This window comes from Sipha flava, unplaced genomic scaffold (assembly GCF_003268045.1).
Source record: "Sipha flava isolate LNK unplaced genomic scaffold, YSA_version1 32_pilon_pilon, whole genome shotgun sequence".
Lineage (NCBI taxonomy): Eukaryota > Metazoa > Arthropoda > Insecta > Hemiptera > Aphididae > Sipha > Sipha flava.
In genome coordinates this window covers 487,877-502,513 of record NW_020273018.1, presented here as the reverse complement: position 1 = coordinate 502,513, position 14,637 = coordinate 487,877, and the positions used below count along the sequence as shown (strand labels likewise).

At 23.7% G+C, this 14,637-nt stretch overlaps 3 protein-coding genes across 3 annotated transcripts; 2 read left to right on the top strand and 1 right to left on the bottom strand.

Annotated features, from left to right (window-relative positions):
* Positions 1-120: 120 nt before the first annotated feature.
* Positions 121-6,478, top strand: LOC112687037 (B-box type zinc finger protein ncl-1-like). The gene is made up of 14 exons (XM_025559564.1): positions 121-416; positions 2,083-2,257; positions 2,324-2,459; positions 2,521-2,703; positions 2,804-2,950; positions 3,061-3,294; positions 3,351-3,451; positions 3,520-3,724; positions 3,790-4,120; positions 4,182-4,292; positions 4,357-4,574; positions 4,640-5,003; positions 5,061-5,293; positions 6,326-6,478. The coding sequence occupies exons 2-14, from the start codon at positions 2,172-2,174 to the stop codon at positions 6,422-6,424; spliced, it is 2,448 nt and encodes an 815-aa protein (XP_025415349.1). The 5' UTR covers positions 121-416; positions 2,083-2,171; the 3' UTR covers positions 6,425-6,478.
* Positions 6,479-7,854: 1,376 nt separating this feature from the next.
* On the top strand, positions 7,855-13,136 carry LOC112687047 (N-acetylglucosamine-6-phosphate deacetylase). The gene is made up of 5 exons (XM_025559575.1): positions 7,855-8,118; positions 10,013-10,143; positions 12,022-12,369; positions 12,432-12,750; positions 12,828-13,136. Exons 1-5 carry the CDS (start codon positions 7,923-7,925, stop codon positions 13,037-13,039), a joined length of 1,206 nt encoding a protein of 401 aa, XP_025415360.1. The 5' UTR covers positions 7,855-7,922; the 3' UTR covers positions 13,040-13,136.
* A 20-nt stretch (positions 13,137-13,156) lies between these two features.
* Positions 13,157-14,614, bottom strand: LOC112687048 (ER membrane protein complex subunit 10). The gene is made up of 5 exons (XM_025559576.1): positions 14,549-14,614; positions 14,329-14,487; positions 13,967-14,235; positions 13,405-13,501; positions 13,157-13,273 (listed from the first exon to the last, which is right to left on the bottom strand). Exons 1-5 carry the CDS (start codon positions 14,609-14,611, stop codon positions 13,202-13,204), a joined length of 660 nt encoding a protein of 219 aa, XP_025415361.1. The 5' UTR covers positions 14,612-14,614; the 3' UTR covers positions 13,157-13,201.
* Positions 14,615-14,637: the final 23 nt, after the last annotated feature.

Sequence of the window (14,637 nt, the reverse complement as noted above, 5' to 3'; positions counted from 1 at the left end):
AATCGTTTATTATGAAAAATATGTTAACTGTTTTACATTGATTTATGTACAAATATAATTTTGTATTAACATAATATTGTGTTTACGTAATTAATGAGTAATAAGTAATTTTACTTTTTAAGCATTACAATTAACAAATCACAATAACTAAACATAGAACACAGATAGGTATAAATTATAATTGCGAGTTGTAAATTTAAATTATTGTACTCCTAGAAAATATTAATGAGTAACTAGTTACCGCGGTCGTGTTTAAAATACTGGTGTACCATGAATGGCTGTCGACCCGACCCGACCCCTTTCACCACCATTCGTTATTTGCAAGTTACAATCCGTTTTTCGTCTAGTCATTTTTTTTTCAGCTGCGTTGTTTAAATCTGGACTTTCTGTATATGACATTTATACAACGTATTCTGGTAAGATATTTAGTTATGTCAGATTTAATTAATTATTTATTGTTTAGTCGAAAAGCCTCATGTTATACTGGGACTCTCCCTAATGGAGGGGTTTAACTTTTTTTCTGTCCATTTTGTGAATTATATATGTGTGATAAGGTTTTAAATTACACAATTCAAGTTAATTTTCGTTTGTGTAATAATAACTAACACATTTTGTGATTTTTGAGATATTTTTTCGATTTATGTTAACTACACCTATTATATACGTTCTTGTTGAGTATCGAATGTGAATGCTGAACATTTTTATCATGTAGATTACCATTTATTTAAATTATATAATATATTCTTTATTATTTTTATAATATTTATTTAATTTAAACAATACATGTTTTCGAAACAAATATTTTCTAATTTGGTTTCTTCAAGGCTTCTAAGCAATTCTTAATAGTTGTTTATTTTTATTAGATTTAAACTATGATTAATATTACATTTAAGTATATCATTTGATTTCTTAGCATATTGTTCTTTTATAATACTTGTAAGTAATCAATTTTTTTATCTTTGCTTTTTTTTTTAATTTTATATTTTACTTGAATATTGATTAATAGCCTTTATTAATTAATTTTAGTTAATAAAATATAGTAATATTTCTTTGCTTATTAATTTAGTGTTAAATATGGATTAATTATAAGTTGATTTTTTTTTCACATTTGCTTCTATAATTGAATTTACCTTTTATATAAACAGATACTTATCTACTAATAACTCAACACTTTATAATAATTATCAAGTTCTCTTCTTTATTAACCTTTTTCATTAAAACTTATTGTTATTATTCTTTATAATCAAGTCTTGTTTGTTTATATTAGTTAAGAATTAGCTGACATTTTGTATTTTAAATCTTCTGGTAAATCCTATTTCATTTTTACATTTATGATTCCTATTAAAGAACTAATTTACTCTTTTCTAAATTGTAATACATTTCTTGAATTATAATTAGTTTAAATTTTATTATTAAGTTTAATATATCAAATTATGTGCTGTAATTGAATAATTCATGAAATTTTTAATTTATTGTTAATTTTTCTTACATTTTTGATCTTGTTTTATATCATTCAGTTTAGTATTATTCTTGAATTTGTGTTATTATAAATAATAAGTATCATATAACTTATAATAGAAAAGTATATGAATTCTTTGGAATTAACATATTTTTTACTTTTAATTACATAAATATCCAGAAAGTAGCAACATTGTCCAGCTTTTCATGTTGATTGTATTGTGATTGAAAAGCAGAATTGCGTTGATAGAACCTTATTATATTTTAAAAATGCACATTAGTAATGTTAATACTATATGGTTCACGGCCTAGTACCACGCTGCTTGTGGCCCACAATTGGTATCACTGATATTTTGTATCATTTTAAGTAATTTTTTTAAAAAAAAATGTAATGGTTATTGTATGTATGTACTAATAAAAAATACAGTTGTACATAATATTAACTTGAAACATTATTGTATCTTAAAATTTTATTTTATCTAGATACATATTATAATGGCAGTATTATTTACATTTATTGTTCATCCATATTTAAATCGAAAATATATTTAATTATTTAATTATAGTATGATTATTTAATATTTCTTAGTATTTGAAAAATTAAATTTTTTTTTTTTTTTTTAGAATCTTAATTTATTTTTATAACACTTTGGTAATAAAAACAGTAATATATTGTATACCAGTATCTGGTGTGAAAAAATTAAAAACCAAATATGGACACTTCAGCCTTAGATTCGAGTTATGACTTTTTGATTGAAGATGAAACTAGTTTAGAGATGAATACCTGTAGTATTTGCAAGTAAGTTTGTTTTTTATTTTCTTAATATATTTCATCTATTAAAAACTAAATTTTTTTTTTTTTTAGAAATCCATACAAGTGCCCAAGGGTTCTCAATTGTTTGCATGTATTTTGTGAAAAATGTATCTTGCAACTCGTAAATGTCAATTCAATGTTTAGTGTTCTCAATATTATATGCCCAACTTGCAGTCAAACTACAACTGTGAGTTTATATTATTGGAAAATATATATACTTTATTAATATTTTTATAATTTATAATTAGACTCAGTTAAATCGCGGAACCTTGGTATTGCCTCAAGATTATGTAACCAGAAATATTCTTGAAGTTGAAATGATAAAAAGTCGTAAACTGATTTGTAAATCTTGTAGAGATAATAAAGAGGCAACTTTCAAATGTATAACTTGCTGCAATTTTTTATGTTCAAGTTGTGAAAGTATGCACAAGGTAATGTTATGATTTATAGTAAATATTTCTATGTATTGTAATGTTAGTCAATTTATAGTCAATTTACTAAATTCTGGACTAAATTGAATGTTTTTGTTAGATGCTTGTTACACCAGGGCAGTATCATTATATGGTATCAATTGAAGAAATGATTCAAAATGCTCTGGATAAAACTGCTCTTCATAAAATGGTATTATGTGAAAAACATAACAATGAACAAATGGTGTATTATTGCAATACTTGTAATGTAAGTGATTATTAATTTAAAGATTTTATTTGATCCAAAATATATATTAATAATCATTTTATTTTTTTAGTATTTTATTACCATATTTAATTTATCGTCAAATTTTACAGGAGTTGGCTTGTACTAAATGTCTTAATGTACCTACTCCACGAACATGTCAACATTCTTATGATAGTATTTCAAATGCTTATAAAAAATATGGAACTGAATTAGAGTTTTTAGTACGTGAAAGCAAGAATGTTATGAAAAATGTTTCAACTTTACCGGCTACTTTGGAAAAAGCATTGGATAACCTACAAGCTTCTCATGATCATATAAAATCAAATGTGGAAGAAACTTTTCAAGTAAGTACAATACTTCAATAAATAAGAAATTATTTTTAACTTTTTTAATTTTATAGAGTTTTAAAGCTGTATTAGATTCTTGTAAGAATGAGGTATTAGTACAACTTAAATCTGCCCAAAAACAACAAGAGTTAAAGATCATGGATAAATTTGAAGAGTAATATATTGAATTAGAATTGTATTATTAAATATTTATTATTTAAATTTAACTTTTATTATTTCTAGAGTGAAGAAAATTACTGATAATATTGGTGGTGTCCAACAATTTGCCACACGTCTTTTAGAAAATGGAAGTGAATCTGAAATAATGGCGTTAAAAAAATTAATTTTCACTCAGATGTTGGAGTTATTTAGTAAAATACCTGATGTAAAAGTAGATGCAAAACTTTTGTATACTCCTGATGTTAATGGTTTTGAAAATCATTGCCGTGTGAGTTGCTGTAAATTATTTTTCATTGTGTTATCGATAATTAATTATTATTATTTTTTGCATAGAAATATTTTGGTCAGATCATAACAGAACAAGGAATGAATGCTGCTATTGGACCTATCTCTCCTCCTACTCCTAGAACTAATTTTTTAACAGATCGTGTTTTTCCACCACCGATATCAACCTCATTAGTTGAATCGCAGATGTTTGATTTAAATTTGGCTCGTTTATGTTCATTAAATGTAGATGATAATCCTATTCTATCAACTATGTCACCACCTGATTCTTTAGGTGATTTATTAAATACACCTACAAGTTTGGATAGTAGTTTTGCTTTAAATAATTTACAGGCACTTGCTAAACTTGATAATATGAATATCAACAATAATAATAATAGTAAGTTCAATAATTTAATAGTTGTAAAATGTATTATTTATTTTTCTATGTATTAACTTAGATATGCTTCAAAGCTTAATGAGTCCATTAGCTTTAAATCAATCTGGCCTCGACCCATTTGCTGTAGGTAGTGTATCATCTTTAAGTTCTCCTACTACTACTTTATCTCCTGGTAATTATTAAATTTAAAACAAATCAACTATTAGCTATAAAAATTGTTAATTTTTTCTGCATAGATATTTATGGTGTAGCTACTAACTCAAATTGGTACAGTAAAGAACGAAGAGCTCCACCAACTCGACCAAAACGCCATTCAAATAGATCTAGTATGGATATAGTAGCAAAATTTGGTATTATGGGTAATGGTCTTGGGCAGTTTCATTCACCACATGGGTTTTGTCTTAGTCCTACGGAAGACATTGTTGTTGCTGATACTCACAATCATCGTATTCAAGTAATTATTTACTGACATTTTTAGTCTTCATCAAATATATCACTTTTATGATTAATAATTTATAGGTATTTGAAAAAGATGGTACTTATAAGACTGAATTTGGCAAAGAAGGCAAAGAAGATGGATACTTATTTTATCCAAGAAAAGTAGTTTTTTTAAATCATAATCAAATTGTTGTTTGTGATCGTGGTTCTGATCGGTCTAGAGTTCAGATATTTGAGTACCCAACAGGAAAATTTATTAAAAAAATTCAGGTTCAATTTATTGAAATTGTAGCTGGAGTTGCTGTGACTGCACATGGGCATCTTGCTCTTGTTGATAGTGTACACCCTACAGTATTTGTTTTAAATGTAAATGAAGATAATGGCATAATGAAATGGTTTAATTGTGCTGCATATATGGACGAACCATCAGATATAATTGTCAGAGGTATATAATCCATTATTTATAAAATTAATTAAATTTAAAGACTAAATTTTTTTATAGATGAAGATTATTATGTGTGTGATTTCAAAGGACATTCAATTGTAGTGTTTAACGATGAAGGTGTATGTTTACGAAGAATTGGTGGAGAATACATTACTAGTTTTCCAAATGGTATAGATATTTCGGAAAATGGAGAAATATTAGTAGGAGATTCTCATGGTAATCGTTTCCATGTTGCGGTTTTTTCTCATGATGGTACTCACTTAACTGATATGGAGTGTCCATATATTAAAGTAAGTTTAATTAAATTTTTCGTAATAATTGATTCTGGATGCGACACTAAGTTGTTAAATTTAATTTTTTTTAATAATTATTGATTCTGGATGCGATATTAAGTTGTTTGACATTGATTGGAATTAAAACATAATCTTAATCACTTTCCAATTTTTTGATTGATAAGAAGGTATATTATTGGTTCCTGATATTATATTTTTGTTAGTATAACCTTATTTAAAAATGGATTGGCTATATTATGATAAATTAATAATAAATTGTTTATTTTTTAAATTTATAATGTTATTCTTTTTTTAAAAAAAATTGATTTAATTTAATTTTAGTGATTAATCTATGTACCTTAATGATAAATGTTGTAATCATTGTATTATAGTTTATACTTAAATAACTTATAATAAAACAATAAGTATAATTTATAAGCCAAAACTATTTATTAAATAAATTATATATATTTATACAATTCAAATACTAGTTATAATAAGGCTATTAAGGCCCTGGATATAAAAACCCCGAAAGATTCATTTAAACTTGTAAACCAAAAAAGATTTCCTTTAAATTTTTCTTAATTATCTAAGAACTTCAAAAAGGCTTTTGAAAGTATTAAAGCTAGTAAAATTATCTATTTATTTTTTGATTAAAATTTCAAGTTACAAAAATATGATATTAATATGAAATTAAAAAAAAAAAATTAAATTAATTAAATATTGATTTTTCTTTCACTTGATTGAACATTGATTTTTTTTTTTTGCTTATCTCATCAAAGGAAAGATGGTAAATTGTGGTTAGAAAAAATTAACATTATACAATCTGTGACAAAACTGATAGATACTTTTTACAAGCTACAAAAATTTATTACTAACGTAGTACTACTAAAGCAGGGCATTATTCAAATAAAATTTTATTTAGATGATTATTTAGATAACATTTTATTAGAATAAATTTTTATTTGGATGACTTTTCACAATTATTTGAATAAAAAATCTTAGAGATTTTATGTTTCAATTTTGTAAGTATAACTATATGTGTTTTAGGTTTCTCGTTGTTGCGGATTAAAAATAACTAGTGAAGGCCATATTGTTACATTAGCTAAAAACAATCATCATGTTCTTGTCTTAAGTGCAACTGTGTGATTCTAAAAAATAATTCAAACTCTTGAAATGTATTTGTTAACTTAATTTTTCCTGTTTTTTTTTTTTAAATTTTTATTTATAGTTAATTAATTTTTGAGACTGCTTGAAGTGCATTTTTTCGTTTTCTAGATTTAACAAATTTATTTTAATTTTTAAGTACATTGACATTTTACTGACTTTTTCTTTTTCTTTTATTATTATTATTATAAAATTAATTAATTTATTTCCTCAATAAGAAAAAGTAATTTTAGTTCCTATTTATTAAAGGTAAAAATCTATGAGCCATTTTTGTTCTGTTTTAAAGTCTCATAAGATTAAATTTCTTGTTATTTTTTTTTTTTCAAGATTTATCAAATCGATTAATTATATTTTTATTTTATATATATATAAATATTTAGATGTATACACATAATTTTTTTTTTTTACTTGTTTATATGGACGTTTACCTCGTTAAAACAATCTAGTGAACATTTTAGTCAAAATAATTTAAATATAGACATTTTTTTTTAAAGTTATACATATTTATATATATATATATATTTATAATAATAATTAAACTATTATTATTATTATGTACATGCATGTTATTTAATATTTAATTACTTATTGATATTCTCATTTGTAATTTCAATATTTAGATATTATTTTTTATTATTTTGGATACTAATTAGTACCAATTTAAATTTTATTTGTTATTATTATTATTTTCACTAAAATAACAAAATAGTTTATTTCTTTTTCGCTCAAACTTAAACGTTCCGTGATTATAAATCAATTTTGTTAAACTAATATTAAATGAATTTTACAATTTTTAATATTTTTGGTTCTTGGTACTGTATTATAGATTTTTTGTTATTGATCTATTTATCTAATCCTAAAACATACACCTAAAACTATCTTTTTATTTTTTTTTTTTTTTACTGGTAATCTAACGTAGGTAAATATAAATAAGTTCAATAAATAATTGTTAAATTACTTAAATGTAATTTGTTAATATGATTTAAATTGGGTCCAAGAACCAAAATGTAACAAATTGTATGTATGATTCATAAAAATATAATTTTATTTGTTTTACAAGCTTATATTAATTTGTTTTGTTAAATAATAATATATATATATGTATGAAAAAAAAAAATGTAAATATTTAAGAAGACTGAATCACTAAAATATTAGGTGATATTTTTGTTATTTTTTTTCTTTTATTTTAAAAACTAAGGAAATTGTTTTATTTACCGAATTATTTATATCGATATTATATTATTATGTACTATTTTTAAGTTGCAATAAAACAAATTGTTTACTCTAGAGTTTAGATTAGAAAAATATTTTTAAAAAAAACGAAGATAACAAACAATATAGGTATGTGAAATGACCTTGTTGATTCCTAATAAATCATATGATACATGTGGTTGGTTGAATTGAATTACAAAAAACATTCAGTTATCTTTTGATTAGTCACGGATGTATTTGTTTCATAGTGATTTTCAATTTAACAGTCATGACTTTAGTTACTAAATATTTTAACTGCAATATTTTAAGAGAAGGAAAAATTGTGGCAGAAGACTTATGGGTTGATAATGGACAAATAGCTAATCCAGAAGTTATATTTTATGATAAAAAAAAAAATCCAGACATTGAAATTGATTGTCTAGGATCTTTAATTATTCCAGGACTTATAGATTTGCAAATAAATGGTCAGTATAAATTTTAAAATCTTATTATTTATTAATACTCTCATGTATATTTTACTTTTCAATTTAAAAATGTATGTAGTTCATCAAAGTAAAATTTTACAATATATAGTTAGTTGTAAAACATCTATTTTAATTTGTTCGTAAATTATTTGAATGACCTAATTACTAAAGTAATGAACTTTAATCAACTATTAATAAAAACATTTGATAAGATGTACATTTATAATTATATATATCTACTAATAGATTAATGATTATTTATTTTATTTAGACTAATATTAATTTAAAAGAAATTAAAATATCTACTAATATACATTGGCGGATCTAGAGGGAGGATAAATTCCTCCCTGTTAGAAAAAAATTAAAACTAATTAAAAAGCTAAATAGATAATAAAAATAAAATTTGACAGTTTTAGTGTACTGTTGTCAAATTATTTTTGGGTCGACTCAAGGCATCCCTACATACATGTATGAACAGTTATATAATATCTTCTATAAAGTGCCTCGACCATAAAAAGATACTGGTCCACTCTTGCTTATATATCCTTTTATAATAAAAATATAAATATTAATTTCAATGGCTAGTCTTACTTATTTTATAACCAATAAAAATAGATAATTATTTTATTCATTAAAAATTATATTTAATATTAATTGTATTTGTATTTAAAAAAAAAAAAATTCTTGACAAGTTTTTTGAAAAAATATGTTCTCTAAAAAATGTATTTTCTGTAATTGTATAAGTAGGAAAGATACCTATAAAAATATGTTCAATAAATTGAGTAAAAATGAATTATATAAGAGTTTTTATCTTACGTGAAGATAGTGTTTAGACATTTGATATTAGGAAGTTTATGGATTTGGAAATAATTAATATTATAAATTCAAAATGGTTTTCTATCTACTTAAATTTTAAATTTAAGAATGTAAATAAATAATACATTTTTATAAATTTTACATCAATAATTTTACCTTAAAATGTGTATTATTAATAATCAGGGTTGAGATTTTATAGCATTTAAAATTGCATAAATATACGCTATAATATTACCTTAAAAATCGCTAAATAAGCTCAAAATATGCAATAAAAACAACAAAAAAAAAAAAGAAATTTCTTATTTAATAATTTTATACGAGCACACGAGACGAATGTGGATTGTATAAAGCGAATTCTACACTCGTTCGTTGATAATCGGCTATTAGTAGTTTTAATAGAAATCAACAAAAAAAAACCAACAAAGTCAGCACATAATAAAAATTAAAACCAAATAACTAAAACGAAATTATTGTATTATATTATACCTACATATATATTATTGCTGTAATTGTACAGAGTTGCATCAGCATAATCGGTATATTTACTTAATCTATACATTTATAATTTAATTTAAAATTAAAATTAAAATTTTGAATTTTGAAAATTCGATTAACACATATTTTAAACACATTTTTAGCTTACTCTGCTATTTTTTAAGTATCTCGTAAGAAATATGCAAATGCTATAAAATCCCAATCCTGATAATCATATTTTTCCCAAAACCAATAAATACATATATAATTAATATAAAGGACATTATTCTTTTGAACTATAAAATGTATTTATGTAGATAATATTTTAAATTTACTCTTGCAAGTCTGTAAACATTTTTTTAATATTTTTTCTTATTTCTGGAATACTTTTTATTAGAATAATTGAAGCTTTTATTAATAAAGTTATTAACTGTCAATTATAAATTTAATTATAATTTATTGTTTTCTTTGGTTAGTATAATCATTGATTATAAATATTTATAGTTAATATTATTATGTTATTTGTGAAACTATGCATGTACTTACAAACTTACAAATTATTATTAGCTTATGGCTATTACTTAGTGATCAAATATATGTATAGGAGCTTTTGGGATTGATTTTACTCATGATAGTGGTGAAGGACTTGAAGTAGTTAGAAAAGGATTATTGCAATATGGAGTTACTGCATTTTGTCCGACAATTGTATCAACCACTAGCTTGAATTACCGTAAAGTAGGTATTGTATATAAATGTACTTTAAATATTTAAACTTATTTTTAGAACACAATTCAAAGTTGCTTATGTCTCATTCTTTATTTAATTAAGATTGCGCTTAAGTACAAGTGTACATTTATTGCAAGGGCGTATTTGAGGGGGGGAAAGGGGGAATTTGCCTCCCCATGACTCGTACTTTTTTTGAATATAATACATTGATTTATTTAATAAATGTAATATATAAATAATTAGGAATATAAATTACTAGTCTATCATTATAATATGATAATAAATTCAATATTATGTCAATTTGGTCACGCGTATTAATTTTTGTTTATCTTCTTATATCATAACATTTTTGGTTGTGGAACAGTGGTATTATCTTCCATGGATATTGCTACGGTTATAGACATTTACAACTATAACTGAGGTATTTATCAGATAATATAAAATAATTTAAAGTATAGAGTAATATTTACTCTATTTCTTACTCTATGATTTAAAGTAACACTTTTTTTACCATATATTTACTAGTTGGTCATTTTTGGTGCATTTATGCATACTGCATATTTTTGTATTTATTATAGCTATATAAGCCCTAAATAATCTTACTTGCCTATTTCTTTTTTACAACATAATATCTGGTACTTTTTGTTTTGCATAGGTATTTAGTCATTTTTTGTGCACAAATGCATATATATTTGTGTATTTTATGAAGCTAGAAGCCCCTAACCCAAATAATAATCATAATTGACAATATTTGTTTTCATATTCTTTAACTTGCAAATATTGGCCAAAAATGTATTTTAGTTAATTGAAAACATGGTTAAGATCAAGAATAGGCAAGTATAGACTAACAGGTTTGGCTTTGCTGCATGTGCATAAAAATATTATTGTATCAATTGATGAAACAATCAATAAATTTGCCAAAATGAAAAAAAGGAAATTTGAAATTTGTTAATAAACTACCAATCTGTTTTCTACTTAGATATTTGTTAAATTAAGTTACCTATCTTAATTGTTTTTTTTTATATAGGATTCAGACAGAAGGTATAATTTTAATATAAGAACTATTTGTGTTATTATTATTAATACTTATTTTATATGCAGTAAGTTTTAAATATTTATTAAATAAATATTTAATTCAATTTGGTACTTGTATTTTTATTTATTCACTTGAATGAACAACAGGAATATGAGCTGTAGGTAATGAACCATTGGCGCATCAAGGAATTTTTAAGGGGGGGGAGGTCCAAAATTTTTATTTTATCTGTTAATTAATCTGTTCTCTTAATTATAATTATAGTTTAATTAAATACCAACAAATTACTGTTAATAACTATAGTAATAATCACAATAGTTATACACACATCACACATTTTCTTTACAAAGGTTTATTATAATAGGTAGGTACTATAATTTGAAATAATTTTTTATTTGGTAGTAAAATGCTATAAAAAAAAAGAATACATTTAATTAACAATAATAAATAATATTAAAAAAACTGTATAAATTAAACATGGTTTATACATTATAGGTATATTATGTAATTTATAAACTTTTTATATTGAAGATAATGGGAAATTAAAATGCACTATGTACTATTTACTATTAAACCATTGAACATGTAGAAATTTCAATGAGGGGTCTGGAACAGAATCCCCTGGGTATGCCCCTGTAATGAACTATCAATTATTTTTAAGTTTGTATTGAAGAAAAATTAGTTTCGCCCCCCCCCCCCCTATGGCCACAACTCAAATACGCCCTTGATTTATTTATTGTTTACCATATTAAAATGAATTAAATATTTTCAAAAAATATAATAAAAATAAAAAATATTCGATCAGATTATAAAGTATTACAATAGCATAATAAATTTAATATTTATTTCATTAGATTTTACCAAAATTGAAACGTTGTCATGGTAGTCAACAAGGAGCTGCGATTTTAGGAGCTCATGTTGAAGGTCCATTCATCAGTAATTTAAAGCTTGGTGCACATAACATGTCTAATATAAAAACCTTGGAAGATAATAATTTATTTAACACATATGGTAGTTTGGAAAATATAGGAATAGTTACTTTAGCTCCTGAACTTGATGGTTCAATGGAGGCTATCAAGATACTATCTAATAAAGGAATTGTAGTGTCATTGGGACACACATCAACAAATATGGAAACTAGTTTACAAGCAATACAAAATGGAGCTTCATTTATTACTCATTTATTTAATGCAATGGTTCCTGTATGTATAACTTTATTAAATAAGTTAAATAAAAATAATTAATTCAACTAGTTGTTTTTCAGTTTCATCATAGAGAACCTGGTTTGCTTGGATTAATTACATGTCTACCAAGTGATGAAAAGCCAATATTTTTTGGCATAATAGCTGATGGTACTCATACTCATCCAGCAGCATTGAAAATTGCACATAGCGTCAACCCAAAAGGACTTGTATTGGTAACAGATGCAATTTCAGCTATTGGACTACCGGATGGAATTCATCATTTAGGTGATGAACAAATAGAAGTAAAAAATTCAAAAGCATATATTGCAAATACTAATACATTGTGTGGGAGTATGACTTTTTTGGATGAGTGTATGAGATATTTTATAAGTTCAACAAGTAAGTTTATTGAATTACTTTTATATTATTTATAGTATTTTATGTGTTCTATAAACTAAAAAACTTTATTTTTAAAGATTGTAGTATTGTTGAAGCAATTGAAGCAGTAACCTTACATCCAGCTCAAGTATTAGGAATACAACATTGTAAAGGTACACTTAATTATGGAGCTGATGCTGATTTTGTATTATTAGGGACTAAATTGAATGTTCAATCTACATGGATTAATGGAAAATGTGTTTTTGAACACAAAAATAAACCAGGTTATATCATGAAAAAAACCACTTAGATATTCCACTTACAGTCCCAATTTATCAAATTTTATTTGTTAACTTTTGTATTTTATTATTTATTAATCAAAAATACCACTTATTAGAATAATTAAATAAAATTTAAACACTAGACATACATTTGGTGAGGAAAATAATATTAAAAATGAATTATTTTACATTTACTGTCTTCCTTCTGGATTTGATGCCCCAGCCACCATCATAAATATGACTAATGGTACTATATACATCCACTGAAACAAAAATATTAGTAATAAGAAGAAAATTAATTTTTTTTTCCAATTATTATAAATTACTTAGCAATATTTTAAAAATATTATATTAAAAATTGTATTTTATTATAAGAATTAAAATCTTAACTCACATATTTTCCAAGCATAGATTTGTTATTATTTGATTTTCCTTTTTCTCTTGCTTCTCGCTCACGCTCCATCTTATGAATATATGTAGCAGTATCAGGTCTACAAAAAATGCACAATAATAAATTATTATGAATTAATTTTGTAAATAAAAGAACAAAGTACACAAGTTAGAGTTGGATATCAATTTGAAGATTGTAATATTTAAGTTCTTAAAATGATGTATGCAACTCTTATTAGGAACACACATGACAATATGTCACTTATTATATATTTATTTTATAAACATAAAAACAGTAAAATAATTAAAATTTATATCAAAATTACACAAGTGATTTAATTCAAAATATTATATTGAACATGATTTACAATATTATCATTCATAAATCATTAAATTCTATGAAATATTTACATTTATACAGTTGAAACCACTTATTATGATTCTATATATAGATAAAATATATTATTTTAAATATAACTTTAAATCTATTATACAATATATATAATTAAAATCCCTAGTTTTCTTTTATGCAATATATGTTGAATAAAAAAAAGCTAAATACATACACAGGACTGTTTTCTGGTCTTCTAAAAAATACAGTAGTTGTAAATTTATTTGTATTCAATTCATTAAAATGATCACAGCTGTTAGATGTTGTAGCCAAGTTAACGGCAAACGGAGAGTCTAGATGATCTAAGTGCAATGTTAGGATATCTTTCAACTTAGATCCAATTATTAGACACGCTTTAGTAAATGACAGAAAACTGGTTTCTTTTCCAGACAATGTTTTGACTGTAACTTTCAACCTATAAATTTCATTGTTAAATGCTAATTCCTAAAACAATTATTTGTAATTAATTAAATAAATAATATTAATTATATAAATAATATTTATTATTAATTTACACAACATTGGTTAATTTATTACTTTTAGTAATTGTAAATCTGAATCATTAATATTAGTTTCGGACAAAACATCATTTTTAGTCTCTAAACTGACAGCAATGGAACTACGCTTGGTAAAACCAGCCCCAGGAATCAATTCATGTTCAACATAAATATCAGTTATTGTATCATAACTTAAATCCTGATGATCAAAATTTATAAATTAAACTAATACATTTAAATGTCAACACCATATAACTTACGGAAATGCATAGGGTAATATTAACTATACAAAAAAGGCACAATAATTTTTTGATATTAATCATATTTATACTATTCTTTATGATTGAAA